Here is a 19,504-nt window from a genome sequence, read left to right as displayed (position 1 = left end):
CATGGACTACAATTCCCATGAGCCCCTGCCAGCGAACGCTGGCAGGGGCTCATGGGAATTGTAGTCCACGGACATCTGGAAGGCCGCAGTTTGACTACCCCTGGTTTAGGCTATAGGAAGGGGGTGGGACTCTGCTAGCTTCACTTCTGCCTGTATTTTAGACCTCAGTATTTTTAATTTATTAGAACAATATTTGGTGCAATGAAGTTTCTGAAACACAAAGCTGCAGAAGGAAGCCACTTCCTAAATGCGTAGTTTTGATGACCCGGATCCTACATCTTGAACAAGAACCTGACAAACATAACGCGGAAGTCGCCGGGTAATTCGTAATGCCGGATTACGATTTTTGCCAGAGGTTATTTGCAGAGGCGGCTGGTAAACTTTTGTTTGACTGAAGTGATAACGTACTCCGGTTCAACGACGGCAATCTGGCGCTTCCTGAAACACAAGCCCCTTCTGGATGATGCAGTGCTGCCCTTCACCCGGAAAAGTTTTGACTGACTGGTGTGCTCCCCCCCCCCATTCTGGTTTCAGTGGGACCTGTGGAGTTGGGCAAGGTGGTTGAAACAGAAGGGGTATGCTCCTGTTGACCCGATCTTGCGCATGCTTGGTTCTGCTCCTGGAAACTTCTACAGCCAGCGGACTTCTCCGTCGAAACAAATTGCCCCCTCTAAGTGCCTGGACAAGATATGGAACAGGGCGTGCTCTTGAAGAGGGCCGCTGCCTTGAAACAGCCAGGTTCGAATCCAGTGGCATCTTCCAGACCAGCAAGATTTTGGATCAAAGTTCCCTTCAAGAGGCAAACTTCCCTTCATCCGTTAGTCTCAGAATTGCTCCGGGACTGGAATCTAAGGGTTCTGCTGGGTCCCCTCTGAACCTGCCTTGAAACAGGCATGCTGGCGGGGCACAGCTGGTCTTCCGAAAAAACCAGCTGATGTCCTCCAGGCCAGACTGCTGTTCCAGGGGATCAATACATTTCCATGAGACAGGAGTTATTTTTAACAGCACTCCAGTTTGCGTGGGCAAAACACCAAGCTCAGATAGCCCTTGAAGTGCTCTGGTTTCGCCTGCCGCCTTGTTAAAAACATGTCTGTCAGTTACCTGTTGCAGAAAACAGATGGGGTATATCAATTTGCCCTCTCCCCTTTCCTCCGGCTGATGTCTTCCTCCAAGGCTGGCCGTCCCCCTACAAAATCCAGCGGGTCTAAGTGAAATGTGCATATCCCTCCCCCCTCCCTCCTTAGTCCTTCAAAATAGACCAGGGGTAGTCAAACGGCGGCCCTCCAGATGTCCATGGACTACAATTCCCATGAGCCCCTGCCAGCAAATGCTGGCAGGGGCTCATGGGACTTGTAGTCCATGGACATCTGGAGGGACGGCGTTTGACTACCCCTGAAATAGGCCCAAAGGGAAATGATCATGCCTCTTATGTGACATGTTGAGGTCTAGTACAATAAAATGTGGTAAAGATAGAATTGTTTAGCGAATGGCCGGTGGGCAAGTGTCATAAGCCATTAATTGCATATATTGTTATGCGTAATTAACAGAAGGATCTCAGTGTCATAATAAAACATGCTGGATTGAGCTTTTGCGTATTAAGGGAGCATCTGCAGTGGGAATGTCCAGACCTCACTGTCTGAATTCTCCTGTTTCTTGTCTTATGACTTTCAATCCTCCACTCCAACAATGCCATCGGATAGGCTGGGCATAGGCTATGGGGGACCTTATGGCTGCTGTATTTTCGTTTTGATATTTTCAATCTGCCTTTGCCCCAAACTACAAGGATGAGCTCACTTCAACCCTGCAACAGTGAAATGCATCAATATCTGTATATCTAGGATATTTTGAGCCTCCCTTTGCCCAAGAAGCTCAGAGAGGCATGTTCCTTTCCACCTTCCTTTATCCTCTCAGTAACTCAGTGAGTTGGTCAAGGCGCTGAGAGAATGACCGATCCAAGAACACCCAATGAGTTCCCTCAAATGTAGGCACTAGGCCAGCCCGTTTGGTGGTGTGGTTCAGAGGGGTGACCTCTACTCTGGAGAGCTGGGTTTGATTCTCTGCTCTTCCACATGCAGCCAGCTGGGTGACCTTGGGCCAGTCCCAGTCCTGTTAGAGCTCTTCTTGCGGAGCAGTTCTCTTAGAGAACCCCCCCCCCCCATCTCACAGAGTATCTGTTCTGCGGAGAGGAAGGGAAGGCTTGGAAGCTGCTTTGGGCAGTGAAAAGCAGGGTATAAAACCCAACTCTTCTAGAACTGTAGCCTCCTTGAACCCAACCACGTTTTATTTGGAAAGACCATTCTATTTTCAAGCCCGTTTTTTAATCTGAACGAGAACCGTGGTTAAGCACAGACACCTCCCACTCTCTCTTGGCGGGTGGGTTCTCCATTTTGGGGGGGCAGCAGTGCATAGGGTGATTTTTAGAAGTCACCGGCGTGAAATCTGCCACAATGCAGGGTCCAGACTTTCAAATGTTTTTCTTTCAACAGCAGAGGGTGCAGTTGATTTGCCAATGACTCCCTGCATTGGCTTGCATGTGGAAAAACAGTGCAGAAAGAGCCCCTACTCCCCTGAGCATACCGGATGGGGGAACTTTTTGTTTCTTTGGGTGAGGTGTAACCCGGACACCACTAGGGGGAGCTAAAGCATTGGAGTAAACGAATGGGCCCCAAACTTTTTCAGGCTGGGGACCGGTGGCACCAGGGAGGGCGATTGCCCGGCCATGCATGCGTGTTTTTGGCCGCGCATGGCGCATGGCGTGTGCGCGGCCCGGCTCCCCCCCCCCGCAGTAAGGAGCTTACCAGGCCGCAAGCTTGCGGCCTGGGAAGTTTCTTACTGCGGGGGGGGGGGGGCGGGGAGAGGGAGCTGTGGCCCAGTGCCAGGGCCTTCGCGGCCCGGCGGTTGGGGACCACAGGAGTAAACTAAAAGAAAGAGCCTCTTGTGGCATGCAGTCTGAAGCTCTGCCCATGAGGCTGGGAGTTTGATCCCAGCAGCCGGCTGAAGGTTGACTCAGCCTTCCATCCTTCCGAGGTCGGTAAAATGAGCTCCCAGCTTGCTGGGGGGTAAACTGTAATGACTGGGGAAGGCACTGGCAAACCACCCCGTATTGAGTCTGCCATGAAAACGCTAGAGGGCGTCACCCCAAGGGTCAGACATGACTCAGTGCTTGCACAGGGGATACCTTTACCTTTACCTTTAAACTAAAATAAGTGGTGCGAGATTGGAAATTGTGGTGGTAGTTGTGCCATAGGATTGCCAAGAGCCAGGCTTGACTACGTTGCTTAAATCATCATTCCTTGTAAGGTGAAAAAGGCACGCTTTCCCCTCATGTATTTGGAGGGCTTGAAACTGCAGGTCGAAACACTCTCCTGCTTTCTGCACTTCACAAATCGCCATGACCTGCCACAGATGGCATCAAAATGTGCGGAAGCTCATGGCGGTTTTTCAGTTCATGAACATCTCTTCGGAAACCACGGTAATGCTGGCAGGGGCTCATGAGAATTGTAGTCCATGAACATCTGGAGGACCACAGGTTGACTACCCCTGCCTTAAGCCATGACCACAGCTCTCAGATGCAGGACAGTCTGTGTCTTCCTACTGACACTTACGTGCTCCACTGGAGTGACAGGAACTCATAAGAATAGAGGTCTCCTGCTTCAGGGGACCTAACTGGATGGGACCTTCTCATTGCAAAGGGGTCTTTCTACCACCCAAAGCTAATGTTCTACTAACACAAGCCATGTTCCCCTCTGCAAAAACAATCAAATGCCGACCCGCTGGCTTATACTGAAATGTTTATTAAGACTGAACTGGAGAACAATGAATCGAACACAATGTAAATGTGAAATAGTGGTTCCGTTTTGTATTTTAAATCTACATTCAGCCTTTTTTTTTTTCTCTCTATCCGTACATGGAAAAAAAAAATAATTATACAAACAGACCAAAAAGTGCAGAACAGTTAAACTGTTTTCCATGCAACAAAGTCTTTTGACTTAAAAACCAGAAAAAAATAATAGCTTTGTGTGGAAATCAACCCCCCCTCCAACACCCCCCCCCCCAGCATCATCGGATTCACGCAGACACATTCATCGGTCAGGTTACTTGCTTGTTATCCTTTTTCTCCTTGTGAAAACTTAAACATTTATGTGTTTAACACACGCTTATAAACATTGCTAAACTCAGCAAGAGCTAGTACAGTGCCCCAACTTAATAAGTTGATAAAAAAGGAGTTGTCGTATGGCCAGTTCACAATGGAACTAAATATATATATTTATACTATTTTTTTTCTTATATTTTTCATTATGAGATGGCTAAGATGCAGCTTTTCACCACGCAAGGCATTTATATATATATATATATCTTTTAAAAAACAACACCAAAAAAAATCAGCTGGCCATTTGGTGACCAAGACGGTTTCACGTCCCAGTAGCGCCGGAAAGAAAAGGCCCCGCTCCGTTGGATCCACGCAGGGCTACTCAAGTCACGTTACACCCAGGAGAAGATTATGCTTGCATCGAATGAAAAACAACACTCAGCTTGGGTGAGGGTCAAGGCAAACATGTCTAAATTCTTGCACCTTTTTAGGGGAGTTAAAAATATATATTTGGAAAGAGAGAGCAGGTCGGGGGATTGGACAGACAGCTTATAAAGGTCTGCAGACCGAAGAGACATATACGGAGAGGGTGACTTTGTCTGGGAGATGTATTTACTCGGGGAAGTTTCTCGTGGGCAGCTAATAGCGGAAAATGTGTCCCTCTAATCTAGGGCCTCTGCCTTTCAGTTGTCAAATTCAGCGGGCAAGAAAATCTAATGCAAAAGGGGGAAGAGAGTTCAAGGCACCGGGGGGGGGGGTGGGGGTTAGTTTCTGGGTAATGTGATGTAGCTACAAGAAGAACCCTTGAAAGATTCCTCCGGGGTTACCAGGCAAAAACCTCGAGAGGTTTCAGGGACCAGACTGGAGACATTTAGAAGGAAGAACCTTCATGGTTGCATTGCAGTTTCTTTTGTAGCTACGCGTAAACGACAGAGAAAAGCCACATCTGCTGGGTGATCCCCCCTTCCAAACACCTCCTAAGGAGCAAGGCTAGCTAGAGGCCTCAGGAAACAGGTTTCCCCAGATTGGCTATGGGTGCTGCTTGCTCCAAGGTCCGTCTGTGGCAACCACAGCCTTGGCAAAGAGCAGGATTTGCAAGCATTCAGGTGTGCAGAAAACATCTGTGTTTTTCGTTGCTATTGCAAGCACAAGGTTCCCACCGCGCCCAGCTGTAAAATAGTACATTGGAACTAGCCCCTCCCTGCAAATTGTTCAGGATGGAAGTGAATCCGTTTGGGGGTGGGGGCTATCCTCAAAAGTCATCCATGTGCCTCCCCCCAGTGGGTTGTTGTTTATGCTCTCAGGATTCCTCTCCTAGGACCCCCCCCCGCAGGAAGGGGATGGGGGCATCACGAGTGATCCAGTGGAAAGAACACCTGGAAATTAACGTTCTAGTTCCGGGTGCCTCATGGAAACACTGAACTCAGCTAGGAGTTCCGCATGCGAGTGAGTGACAGAGCCTTTCCTAGTGCTCTTGATTTTTAAAAACAGCCACCAGTCCTGAAGTCTTGCAGAAATCCTCACTTTGGAGCCACCCCGGCTAGACTAACAACCCACTGAGAGGATAGGACCAAAGCTTTAGCCACCTGCCCGCCCCACAAGGCCTGCACGGTGACCCATTCCCACATCATAGCATTTGGCCTCCTTTACAGAATTTACCCCTACTATTAACAGAAAACAAAAGGTAGCTGCCAATTAATGCACAGCAGTTAGTCCCGCCCAACCCCAAGATGAGTCGGTAACCGAAGCTGCTACATGTTCTGTGGGGGAGCTGGAGAGAAGAGAGTCACGCGGGATTGTTCAGCAATGTGGGCAACGACATCAAGCAGATTGTGGGGAGGCGGCAAAAAAGGGTTGTGAAAACGACTCCGTAATGTACAAGCGGGCAGCGGCATCCAGCTGAGTTGGGGACCAAACGTTCCCTCCTTGGAGATATAAAAAGCTTTCAGTGACTTAGCTACAAGGAAGGTTAATGACTGGGGGGGATGCCAAACAGCAACCCCCCCCCCACCACACACACACACACAACCCCTGCACATACAGACTGAATAGGAAGGTCTGGAAACACTCCAGTGATTTTCGGCTAGCCGAGAAAACAGAAACTGCAATTCTCCCTCTGTGGTACAAAAGGGGACCTTAAAACGCCTTCTTGAATAAAGGTCACGGATTCGGCCACGTGGCGGCTACTGCAGCAGACCCCCGGGGCGAGGCGTGTGGCGCTCTGGTTTTGCCCCAAGCAAATGACCCGAACTCTCTGCCATGGTGTCCCGAGACAGGTCTTGGCAGAAAACCAGGAGGGGGGAGATGGAAAGATGGCATCACTTCCGCCCCGGACACCATCCCCCACTTCCTTCAGATCCAGAAGGCGGGACTTGGTTTCTCCTTAGGAGCTGGCAAAGAGGGGCGCATCAGCATGTCGACCCCTATTAGCGGATCTATTTTCAGGGATCACCCACCTTTTTTGAGGAAAGGGGTGGTCAAACTGTGGCTCCCCAGATGTCCATGGACTACAGTTCCCATGAGCCCCTGCCAGCACAAAGCAGGGGCTCATGGGAAGTGTAGTCCATGGACATCTGGAGAGTCACAGTTTGGTCACTCCTGGGCTACATTAAAATACACTGGGTGGGACTCGGAAGAAGCAAACATTGCAAATCTTAATGCTGGTTGCCTGAAGACCCTCTGCCCAAATCACCCTTCCCCCTCCAATGCATCTCTGAAGACTCAAGGAGGACCAATATCCTGCACATTTTGATTTGCCATCCTGATACCAATATCTGAACGACAGGACGTGCGGGGGAGAGATCAGAAGGAGCATTAAAAAGATCACTTGGTCAAGATTCCCTGTTTTGAACCCATAAGAACCCATTTATAGAAAAAGGTTATTGCTTTTGACTTCTTCCCTAAGATGCCCTAAAATGTACAAGCTTGCCTGTGATCGAAGATGACATCATTAAAGAGCAGGTTTCCGGGAAGAGCGGCCTCCGACCCTTTCGGGAGCCATAAAAAACCAGAAGGGACAGTGGGGGCTAAGAGAAGAATTCAAGATTCCCCATGCAAGAAGTTCATCCTGAGGCCAAAGAGTTGGCTGAAGGCAAAGAGAGTCTGTGTGAAGGAAGGACCCCCACCCTTCTGTTTTAAAAATCGGTCACAGTATTTTCTGTACAAGGTGAACTCAAGTTGCTGAGTGAAATTTTGGTCATTGTAGTTTTGCCAGAGTATCGAGGGCTCCTAGCTCAATTCAGAACTACAGCTCCCAAGAATTCCTTGGGAGAGGAACTTAATGCACCCAGGCGGGTTAACACACTCAATTTAAACGTGATGCTCTCTCTCAAAAAAAGGACACTCACAGGTGGGTTTTTGCATTGGCCGAACATTAAAACTGGGAGGCTACGTGCGCCGATCAGCTGCCCGGCAGGCACAGATGTGTTGCCTGGGTAGTCATAAGGGAGATGCTGGGAACGTGCATCATTTCAGCGAGGCCCAGGCCTGAACGGCAGAGGTCCCCTTCGTTGGGCTAAGTCCTGTATTCCTAGCCAGCGTGGGAAGTGCACGGTTCTCTCAACTCCCCAAAGGGAGGGGACACATGCCCTTCAAGTGACGATACAGCTAAATCTTGAGCTGCCTCCCTGTGGGAGAGATCGCAAGTGATATTTTCAGGACACGTAGAAGATCTACAAAGCTATCTCCCTTGAGTAGAATAGAAGATCTACAAAGCTATCTCCCTTGAGTGACTCTTTTGCGCGTTGCTAAAGGAATGTGTCTCTCTCTGGAGATACAGGTGTGATGGGAGAGACATTCCGGTCCTCCTAAAATGTCATGTCCGATTCGGGAAGATAAATACAATGAAGAATTTGGTGGTTGAAGCAGCTGAGAAGGCTTTCATTCTCCACTAGAACAAGTCTTATCTCCAGAATCTGAGATGCAGGTAAAATTTTGGCAGTATTCATTCAGCAAGGACACGTAACTGGGGGGGGGGGAGACGGCGTGTTCCGCAGACCATGCGGTTAAACCAAGATGGCGCTTCAGCTACTGAAATGCTTCGTAGGTTATAGGACCCCATGGAAGGCCAGGAGCCCCTAACCCTGGCCATATGAACCAGGTGGGTCAAAACAAGGAAGAGGTGGGAACACAGGGTGGGCTTGCTGGGATTCCAGCTGGTTCAAGGGATCATCCAACAAGGATAGGAAGAAGCCAGGTTGGTGGGTCCAAAAGAAGACTTGTCCCCCTCCAGAATCAGCGCAGATACGGACCCTTCCTGGAAGGAAACCGAGAGCTACTACTGGGGTGTTTTCAGACCCAGTTAGGGTTTCAGACATTTCCATTAAAAAGGTGGAAATAAAGGCCTGCTCTGTGGTGAAACAAGGGGTGCCTTGTGATTCGGAACGGGAAACACGACTCAGCCTTAACTGAGGCAGAACCCTCAAGCTTTGCCCACTTGGTGACTGGACTGGTTCAGGAGTATCTAACTCGCGTTGAGAAACAGATTTCATACCAGAGCCTCCACAATAATGGGCTGCATCCCATTACTGTGTGTTCTGCTGCTGGTGATGTGTTCCACATGCTATGTCCTGCTGATGCAAGGGGCCTTCTTGTTGGAAGAGGAAGCTGCCCCAGCACTGGGGAAAGAAGCCACCGGTCCCGGAACAGACCCCCTGGGGTCCAACCTATCCTTGTGATGGGAAAGTAACACTCTAGTCCAGGGGTAGTCAAACTGCGGCCCTCCAGATGTCCATGGACTACAATTCCCAGGAGCCCCCTGCCAGCGTTCGCTGGCAGGGGGCTCCTGGGAATTGTAGTCCATGGACATCTGGGGTGCCGCAGTTTAACTACCCCTGCTCTAGTCTTTCCTCAAACGCTGAAAAGGCGGTTCTGTGAAACCTCACGTAAAAAAAGGACTTGTACGAAGTCCCACTGGCCTACAAAGAGCCTATTCACCCACAACGGGGGATGGAAACAAGGGGGGGGAGTGGTAAACGAGGAATGGAAACCCGCACCAAGGAACAAACGGAAGCTGTAATCAGACTAGGCGAAGGGGACGGCCAGACGATTATCACCTGAGCCGTGTCATTAATACAAGGCATACCTTTTAAAAAAATACATCAGCAATCCAAGTCATTTATTAAAAACTGCTTCTCGTTCTGAAATATATATATATATGTGTGTATAGAGATAGACATTTGCTTTTGAAGTCTGATTGTGGCTGTGTGGCTCACAACATGCATTTCAAATGAGCAGGAGACAGGAAAATTTCACGGGGGCGGCCAAGATTCACCACGTTCAGCCTGCAAACCAGCCGCAGCTGCCACTCTGGCCCACCTGCTCAGCGGCTGCCAAGGAAGGTCCCAGGAGCAGCTGCTGATCAGTTGGGGAACCCCCCCCCCCCAATCCTGGAGGTGACGTCTCCTAAGGACAATCGTCACTGGCCGGGTAAGCCCCACGGTGTACCGCGTACTCTATCCGAGCCCGGCCTACCTACAGTTCCAGCCTGACCCAAGAGTCCGAATTGAAATTCAAGAAGTACTTTTGCGCATGTTACTGATCTTGTCCCGAAACAAATATTCCGTTAGAGCAGCGTGTGGTGAGTTTGGAGGAGGGGACGGTGCGGCAAGGAAAGGGGTCAAAAAGGAAGTGAGGGGAATCATTCAGCGAGAGACACAAGCCCCAAGGGAAAGGGCAGCATTTTAAGATGTTGGATCCTTTAAGGCGCAAAGTTGTTTTAAGACAGCATGGGGGGGGGGGGGAGAAACAAACGCCTAAGTATGACTGTTTGAGGCTGCCGTGTCCGAGGTAGGCCTTTTGGTTTACGCTCGCTGCAGCGAGACTAACCCTATTCTCACCATTCCCGCTCCGGAGGTTCAACAAAGTGCAATCCATAACCCTTTCGCGGTCAAAGGGGACGCTCCCCACCCATCTGAAAGCGCTCCCGAACAGGGACCCCTGTTCCCAAAGCAGCTTCGTCACGAAGGAGATGATTGGCTATCAAGGCTACAAGAAGAAAAACAAAGGATGTCTCGATTTAGATTTGACCAGCTCATTGGTCAAAAGGGATACTGTCATAAGAGACCACCAGCCACCCAAGGCATGCCGAAACCTCTCGTCCCACCAAGACGTCCCCCAGCTCTATGCCAAGCAGATCACACACCTCAGAAACGACAGTGACTGGCAGCTGTCGGAGGCAGATGTTCTCGGAGGGGGGGGGAATCTCAGATCGAAACAACGTTAATGACAATTTGACAGCGGTTTTCTCTGCAGCTGCAGCTATCTGTTGAGCGTCTGGCAAGTAAATGACAGCCCTGAAACGTGACGAAATCCAGACCGAGAGTTAACGGAAAGAACGTAACGAAAAAAGGACCGTCTCTTTCAAGCCGGCATCGCATTGCTAAAATAGGCCATTTGATCAAAACAACTAACTGGTTTGCCGATTAAAACTCGCAGGTTTTGAAGGGGGGGTGAAAGAGCTGAATGGAAACGGGGGAATCGCTGCATAAAAGCTGCAGAGATTGGTTTCGTTTTCAATTTATATCATTAAAAAAAGAAATCACGGAAACACATATTGTAATTTGTCCAAGGGGATAACTGAGCATTGTCCAAAACTACCATGACATTTTGGGGGGAAAAGAAAACATGCAAGAAGGTAGTTTAACCTGCCAATCGGTTAAAGTTATCTTTGAAAAAACCCGGGGGCACGACTCCTCGTCCGAAAGACCATGAGACGAGGAGATCCCCTGGACTGTAGAGAAAGCGCTCTGCCTTCAAGGCTGTCCTAAAACTATGGGATTTCATCTATGCTTTGTCTCAGGAACCATCCACCCACTGTAGCCCAGGGGACATCTCGTGAACGTTCAGATTTTGATTGTAACAATGTTCTGGTTCATGCACCTGGATGGCTTGGAATGTGCGCGAAATGAAGGTGTATTTTTTTGCTCAAACGGTCGATTCGCTCTCCACTTCGGACGGAACCGCCTCTTTCCAAGACAACTTGAGCACGGCCGGCTTCTCCTCGTTCACGCCACCGTTGCTGCCGGTCGCCTCGGGAGGGGCCAGGCTTTTCTGCTCTTCCTTCGGACTCTCGCCGACGCTGGGGTAGATAACCAGGAAAGTGGCTGTGAGGAAGCCCAGGAATGAGCCCACCGAGGCCACCACGGGGATGACCTGGACCGTGCCCACGGCGTCCACCACCCCGCCGAGAGCAGAGGCCACCAGGATCTGGGAGATGTAGACCTGGCAGGACAAGATGGCACAGTCTATGCCGAACCCTCGCTTGGAGTTGCCGGGACTGTGGTGAATATACTGGAAGAGAGATGGGAAATTAGCATTAGTCAACCCCAGCAAGAGAGAGGAAATCCAGGATATTGTTTTGCGGGGTCTGAGACACTGTTTGATGGGATTTGCATATATCAGGCCAGAGGCAGCCCTTTAACGCCAAGGGTCGTGTTTTGCTATTTAGACAATGTCCTTGTTTTCTTTCAGCAAAGTATTGTGGGGGGAGGGTTGACGATAGACTTAAGAAGGCAGACCTGTAAGGTGCCAGGACTGGATGGTAACTGTACCGTAGGGCAGGGGTAATCAACCAGTGGTCCTCCAGATGTCCATGGACTACAGTTCCCATGACCCCCTGCCAGCAAATGCTGGCAGGGGCTCATGGGAATTGTGGTCCATGGACATCTGGAGGGCCACAGGTTGACTACCCCTGCCATAGGGGGTTGATCTGGTTGGGCTGTTTGCCTGGGAAAGGGAAGGAGAATGAAGGGAAGTCTGTGTTCTTTATGTGGAAGTTATTACTCTAAGTGGCAAGGGAGAAAATGAAGTCTTGGTGGGGGGCGGAGGCAAAGAGAAAACGGGGGAGAAGGCGACTTGCATTTATGTGGCTACCAGGAAGCAAGTAGGCTAAGGGAAACCTTCAAATTTCAGCTACACCAAAACCATTTTGCTTTAATACTTCTTTATCTATTAGGGAGGGGTGGTTTATAAATCCACTGCAATCGGTGGAGTAACTCCGTAACTCTGCCCTGACCTGGATGGACCTGGCTAGCCATATCTCATCAGAAGTCCGTCCTAGCTAGTACTTGGCGACCACCAAGGAAGTCCAGGGTCTCTACCTAGAGGCAGGCAGTAGCCAACCACCCCCGGATGTCACTTGCCTTGAAAGCCCTAGGGGGATGCACAAATCAATTGTGACTTGATGGCACTTTCTACCCACAACTCTTGTATAGGTTTGCACTGTCATTTTGTAATGAGCAGACGGAATGTTGAGAAAATCCTTGTCTTTACACAGTAACATTTTGATCTGCGGATACCTAAATCGGCAGATTAGGACCATCTTCGCATACCTCAATCTGAAGATTATGTGCGAAGGGGCAGGATGCAGGCTCCTGTGCTGCATTGCGTACCTGTTTGATGTCATGATATTGTCCCAAAAGTGCGTAAGGGCAGTAGGAGATGCTCATGGAGACGATGCCCATCGTGCTGATCATTATCATGGCCACATACACGTTGGGGAAGATGGCCATCACGGCGGTGCCGATCGAGAACCCCAGAGTGCCCAAGATGTAGATCACCCTGATGCTAAGGTCATAGTTGTCCAGGTATTTCTGTAATAAGGCTGGGAAAGGTTTGGAGGAACGTTATTGGGTGGACCAAGGAAGCTGCCCACAGCCAAGCCAACCGAGACCAACAAATCCCGCTTCAGAGAGGTTCCCTTCTCTGCCCTATTGCCCCTGCAATGTCCTCTGATGCCACTGTGGCAATTAGGGCCCTTGTGCTCCCCAAGAGATGTGTGTAGCACGACAAGACAACGGGGCAAACTAAGACTAGAGCGCTAAAAGCAAAGAGCGGAGTGCAACATATAGGCAATAGGCTGAAATCACCACATTAGGATTTGGCAGCGCTGAACTCAGGAATGTCCGAAGAGCCAACCCAAGCCATCCACCACCCCTCCTAAGGGGCAAACCTATATCAGAACACTCCCTCCTTCAGCTGGTCTGGATGTTACAGGCACCACAATATTGGGCATTTCCAAGAGAGCTGTTTATTTGTACCCTGCTTTTTCCTACCCAAAGGAGTCTCAAAGCGGCTTACAATCCCTTCCTCCCCAACCTCCACCATTTCTGGCTTCTTGGCTCATCTCCACCGAATGCCTCAAGATAGGTGCTTAGAGGAGGGGTACAATATGATCTTCTCAGCCCTGCCCTCAACCAAATGCCTGGTGGAAAAGCTCCACTTTGGGGTAGCCTTGTGTTCAGAAAGCTCTCCCTTGGCCCCACCCCCTTATTTTAGCACTGTGCACTGCCTTTTCTGATCTAGGTTTTTTGCCAGCTGATTCAGAATCTCTTACCTGAACACACAGCAGCAGTGGCAGCGTAGATGACCAGTCCCCAACAGCCCATCTGGACACCAGCGTTGTATGCATGCAGCTCGGTAGAATTGGAAGGAGCCTGCGGGGAGACAACATACTTTTAACACCAGTGCAAAGTGCAGAAGCTCCCCTGTACATAGAAGCTCCCCTGTACATAGAAGCATAGAATCATAGGCTTGGGAGGGACCTCCTGGGTCATCTAGTCCCACTCCCTGCACTATGCAGGACACTCACAACCCTATCCCTCACCCACTGTCACCTGCCACCCCCTTGAAGCTTCACAGAATCAGCCTCTCCGTAAAAAATGCAGCAGGTTCTAGCGGGATGAAGGGGGGGAGGCAGGCTTGGGGAGGTGCGTAGAGACCTTCCAGCCTGTTTGCCACCGCCCCCCCCCCCGAACGCAGCGGGTCGAGGGAATGCAAACAGGACTTTCATGGCAGCTAGCGAGCTAGCAGAACATTATAAAATGCATCCCCTTTCCTTTCCTCTCCTCACAACAGGGGTAGGCGGGGCTGAGCGAGCTCTCAGAGAACTGCTCTACAGAATAAGTTCTAAGGGAACTGTGACCAGCCCAAGGTCACCCAGCTGGTTGTATGTGGAGGAGGGAGTGGGGACTCAAACCCGGCTGTCCAGATCAGAGGCCACTGCTCTTAACCCCTACTCCCCACAGAATTAACACATACAACAGGAAGGAGAGGTCACTGAGGGCAGTGGGAGGTCCTGGGACAGCAGAGGCAGCGCCTTGGGGTTTAGCAGTCAGGTAGGCATGTAGGGAAGCAGGCAATCCCGAAGAAATGTGGGTGTTTAAAGCACCCTGCACTGGGCCCAGGAACCACCTGGGAGCCTGTGTAGATGGGGCCAGTCCCACGGGCCCATTTTTGCCACTGGCGGCCCAGGCCTGGTGCTCACCTTGGGGTCCCCGTTGAAGATGACCTGCCCCATGAAGTCCGTGTAGAACACCGCTTCAGCGATGATGGAGAACCAGGTGAGGAGGTGGCAGAGGCAAAGGCGCAGCAGTTCCTTGGGCATCTTCAGCATGGACAGCCACAGGAGCTGGACGGTGGTTTCCGTCTCCCCTTCTTCGCTCTCCGTGTCCCCGCTGGAGTTGGTGGCGCCGCTCTGGTTCCGGTGCCGGTACCTCTGCCGCTGCCGCTTCTGCATGTCGTAGATGTCGTTCATGCTCCGGGAGGACTTGATCAGGACGATGGCGTTGGCTCGCCGGAAGCGGTAGCGGTGGGTGCCGATCTTCCCGTAGTAGGAGAAGGTGTAGGAGGGCTGGCGGTAGAACATGTGCCTTCGCCGGCGCATGGAGTTTGAAGTGCTCGACTGCTTCATGCCGATCCGGGCGTGTCCGTTCAGGAGGTCTTTGGGGAGGGAGCCGTTGCTGTTGGGGACTTTGGCTTCGTTCAAGTGATTATCAAGTAACATCTCCTCTTCCTTCTCGTTTTCCCTGAGGAAAGCAGACAGGCGGTTGAACTTGGACTTCATGAGTTCCTGGCTGGTGCTGTGCGGGGTGTTTGGGTACGAGGCGTCCTGAAAGATGGAGGGCTCGATATCGTGGAGAAAGAGCAGCTCTGATTCGATTTCCAGGGTGGCGTCCGGCATGTGCAGGACCGAATCGCTCTTGCTCCGCACGATGTCCACCTCGAGGAACTCCATGTCGAGGTCCTGCTCCGACTGGACCTCGTCCGGGAACATGGCGTTCCCGTACGGGGCTTCCTCGCTGATGACGTTCAGCCGATTCAGAGGCGGGAGGCTGCCGCTAAGTTTGACGCTGGAAAGGGTGTCCGCTTCGTCGTCGATTCTGTCCTGCTGCGGGTTGTACTGCTCCTCCTCGATGCTGAAAAGGTGGAGGACAACCGAGACCGAGAAAATGATGGCGGCGAAAAAGAAGAGCACCTGCTCTTGAGATTTGAAGAGGCTTCCTAAGAAGGTCTGTGTCCAGTCTAAGCCCCCCAACATGTAGCCAATGGCTCCTCCAAGACCTGGGGAGGAAAGAACAACAACAGTTAAATCACACACTTCTTTTGCTTTGTAACAATTTTTAAGGGATGAGACGGTAGGCCTCCCCTTTAAGAAGCCTTATGTGGCAGCCACACAAAATATGAAGGAGCTTTTTCTCCAGCCATGTACAACACATAAGCTTTAAACTGTTGCTGTGTGCCTGCTACAAATCAGGATTCTGTGAGCAGGGCATCCACGTGGTCCAAGAAAAACCACTAAATTCAATTCTAGTTGTACTTTGAGAAACCAAAAAGATAAGCTTGTGAGAGGCAAAGCTCCAGCTTAGATTCCCCAAATCCTGTTGCTTTCTTAGGTGCTTCTGGACTCTAATCCAGCTACTTAGAGCCTCTTTCTCATGTTATAAACAATTTGCAGAGACACGAGAAATGCATCCTCGTGGATTGGCGTGCGAAGTCTCCTCCACTGCTTCCAATAATTCTAGCCGAGGCTCAGTGGCAGAGTATCTACATGATGGGTCTGTTGGACATCAAGGCTGTCATGAGTGGGAGGGTCATATTTTTTACTTTATTTTTAATTTTTATTTGCATATGGGGCATTGCAGGCAAAGTGTGGTGGGGAGAGGTGATGGGGGGCTGGTTTCATGTTTATTTGCATATTTATATTTGCCTTTGGGGGCGTGGCCAGGAGCATGGTCAGCTATCACTTCTGTGGTATCGTGAATCCTGAAAATTCCCCAGCCTGTGTGAGGTTTACCTGGCCTCGACCAGGGCCAGAACCATTTTTATCTTGGCCCCCACCTGGTGGAATGAGCTCCTGGGAGAGCTGCGGGCCTTGATAGAGCTGTCAAAGTTCTGCAGGGCCTACAAAACAGAGCTCTTCTGCCAGGTTTTTGGTTGAGGTCAAGCGGACTGGAGGATCTTGCCCTTCCTCTGAATGCCTAACTGAAACAACAAACTGGAGACAGTAGCTGGGGTGGGTGAGGTGGAATAATAGGATTGGACTGGTGAGGACTTGTATGGGGTGGGTGGTTTGGGGATTGATTTTATTGTATTTTATTGTTTTAATTTATTATTGTAAACCACCATGAGCTGGCAGGACTGGGAGCTCTGGCCAAGAAATGGAATGAACGAATGAATCAATAAAAAAGGTTGGAAAAGGTCGACATACCAGCTGAGAAAGCGTGGATATTGAGCGCCATGTCCTGCTCTTCGCTGTCCACCACATCGAGCAAATAGGCTCGGATCGGCCCTTCTGTCGCATCAGCACAGAAATCCAAGACCACTACCCCCAGCACAGTGAGGACTATACCAATTGGCTGCTTGTCTGGTACATCTCCAATGGCTAGACCTGGGGAAGAGAAAAGACATCTGTTAGGTCACGAACAGAAGGGGGAAAGGTCGATCTCTTTAAGGGATTGGGGCCATCCTCATTCTCCAGCAGTGCAACTCAGTCCATTGAAACCACCCTCTCAACAGCGAGGTCCAACAACTCTGGTCTCAGCAGAGAGCATTTCACATTTGGGAAACCTGCAGTGATGGACAGGTGGCCAAGGTAATGCTTTGGTGCCTCTTCAAAGACTAGTTACCACTTCCTTGGTTCTTTTCAACACTGATGAAAGTAAGGTGGGTTTTGACAAAGAATCATATACTAAGATGCCAGCCTTGATAAAAAGAAACCTGCCTTACTGAAGTGGTATTGAGCGAACAAAAAATGCTGAAAAAAACAGAACCATTTAATTTTAGCCCTTCAGAGAGCAGCCATTCCCTGTTACTTTTATTTGTGCTTTAACTCAGCAACTGCATAAAAAACTCTCCAGCTTCTTTCATTGTGGAAATAGAAAGGGAAAGGCATATCTTCACAATGGAAGGGGTGGGGGACCTTCATTTTTCAAAAGAATTCAAAGAAAGGAATTTGGAGAACCTGTTATGAACAGGGTAATAACATTATGTTGATGAGATACTCAGTTGCTGAGTAAAAAAAAAAGCCCAAAAGCCTCAGTGGCCTGGGGGGAGGAGGGGTCCACTGCTGGGTGTCTGGGGCATGGTAACCTGCCAGGTGGAGGTCCCACTACGGAAGCAACAGGGAAACCAGCTATGGAGTTCCCAGTTTTCAGCAAGAAATCCAGGTGTCTGATTAAGCAAGGAGATTAAACCTTGCCAAGCTACATACATACACACAGAGCAAGTGTTCCCCCTTTCAATAATCTCTAGAAACTTTTTACAGGAATTTTACTGGATGCAGCATTATGAACATGCTCCAGCCCGTACTGCAACAATGGCCCAAAGGGGGGCGCCAATCGTTTTCTTCCGATGACGGCGTGACTAAAGCCGAATTTCCCGAAGAAGGTGAATTTCCGGCTTCAATTGTTCCTTATGGCATGGTTATTAGCAACAGCCTGGGAGGGAGGGAGATAAAGCCGGCTTTCCTCATGTCGCCGCCTGATAAACAATTATTCAATCCCGCTGTGATCTTTTCTTTTCAATGCGCGCATTTAAGAACAGAGCAAGGAAAAAAAGAGATCCTTTTCCCCTTCTCCGAATAATGCTGGAAACAGGATGTGGTTGGCTAGATACGCGTTAAGGGGAAATCGGAACACAACAGGAAATATTTCCCTGTGAACAGGTTCCTACGCTTTTCCCATGCCAAGAGACGGCTGGGTTCGCTCGGGTGGATAATGGGCTGGCCGACGTTTGTGGGGCAAGGAAGGTGGGCTAAATATGGCAGCCGAGTCAGGGGTGACCACAGTGCCCTCTAACTGTGTATGTTTCGGAGTTCCCCAGAGCCCAAACAGATGAAATGCAGGAGACCTGCATCTCATTAATCATCCACGACTGGACACCTTGCCTTTACTGTCCTTATTAAAACTGCTGATGAGGCTCCAATTTTGTTGAAACAGCCCAGCAGGGGGAAAGCGGGATTTAACCCTTCCCCACCCTGGAACTATTTTCTCTATTTAAACAGCGGTGTTCCCTAACATGATGCCCCTGGGGCACAACGGCACTCGTTGGTACTTCCCTTGGTACGTCCCCAGTGGCTAAACGTGGCAAAGAGAAAGGAAGTCTCAGTTACTTCACAAAAAGAAAGGGGGGGGGGGAGTTGGATCTCTTTAATGGATCGGTGGCCAGCATCAGCAACGAGAAAGTAGGTGAGGCTGGGAAGCTTTTCAGAAAAGGGAGACGCACGAAAGTCAAGGTTTGTTATTGGTTGCCCTCGTTCGAAAGAAAATGTTTTCCACCAAAAGATTGGCAACCTCCCCACCCCTGGAGCTTTCTGTAGTCAATGGTTGGTCCCAACCCCCCCTCCCCAAATCAGGCTTTCCTTCCTCCCAAGTGTTGTAAGGAGGTAGATATTCTGTTTGGCTCCACCTTCTGCGGCAACCATTTTGGGTTGCCGTTATCTTCTACGGAAGCCATTTTTGGAGTAGTGCTGGCCACATCCCTCTCGAAATTCCCAATGTGCCTGCAAGACAAGGGAAAGCTCTACGGGGGCCTTGCCTTGTCCTTGACTTGAAAAATACAGCTGGTCTAATCAGATTCAAGGTGCTGGTTTGACCTTTAAGGCCATATGGGGTCTGGGCCCTGTGTACCTAAAGGATTGCCTCTCCGAATACACCCCCTGAAGGGTGTTACACTTGGCAAGAATTAACCGCCTGCTGGCCCCTGGGCCTTGGCCTTCTTGGCCCTGGCACCCTCCTGGTGGAATGAGCTCCCAGAGGAAGTTAGGACCCTGTCGGAACTCCCCGCGGGGCCTGCAAGACAGAGCACTTCTGCCAGGCGCCAGAGTGGCAGATAACACCTAACTGTGAAGCTGATGACATCCAGTTGCAGGTTGCTGTAAAAAGAGGCTGAGAAGCATCACATGGGAAGGGCAGAGCTGTCAAAGTTTGGAGCTGTAAAAGTTTGGCTGCAACTCACCAATGCTTTCAAGCTGACTAGACTTCTCATTGGGGCAGAGCTGTGGTTCCGTGGAAGGGCCTCTGCTTGGCCTGCAGAAGGTCCCTGGCATCTCCAGTGAAAAGGGCCAGGCCCAGGCAGGAGGGACAGGAAAGATCTCCGCCTGAGACCCTGGAGAGCGGCTGCCAGTCTGAGTAGACA

General features: G+C 50.3%; 1 protein-coding gene across 13 annotated transcripts in view; it reads right to left on the bottom strand.

The window, feature by feature from the left end:
* Positions 1-3,778: 3,778 nt before the first annotated feature.
* Positions 3,779-19,504, bottom strand: part of SLC45A4 (solute carrier family 45 member 4) — a 94,874-nt gene continuing 79,148 nt past the window's right edge. For all 13 annotated transcript variants that reach the window (XM_077351384.1, XM_077351381.1, XM_077351375.1 and 10 more), the window contains 5 exons: positions 16,578-16,757; positions 14,355-15,430; positions 13,425-13,524; positions 12,481-12,692; positions 3,779-11,380 (listed from right to left, as the gene is read on the bottom strand). In XM_077351384.1, coding sequence (XP_077207499.1) covers positions 11,015-11,380; positions 12,481-12,692; positions 13,425-13,524; positions 14,355-15,430; positions 16,578-16,757 — 1,934 coding nt within the window. In that variant the 3' untranslated portion in view covers positions 3,779-11,014. The remainder of the gene's footprint in view (positions 11,381-12,480; positions 12,693-13,424; positions 13,525-14,354; positions 15,431-16,577; positions 16,758-19,504) is intronic.

Source organism: Paroedura picta, chromosome 9, assembly GCF_049243985.1.
Source record: "Paroedura picta isolate Pp20150507F chromosome 9, Ppicta_v3.0, whole genome shotgun sequence".
Classification (NCBI taxonomy): Eukaryota; Metazoa; Chordata; class Lepidosauria; order Squamata; family Gekkonidae; genus Paroedura; species Paroedura picta.
This window is presented reverse-complemented; position numbering and strand designations above follow the sequence as displayed.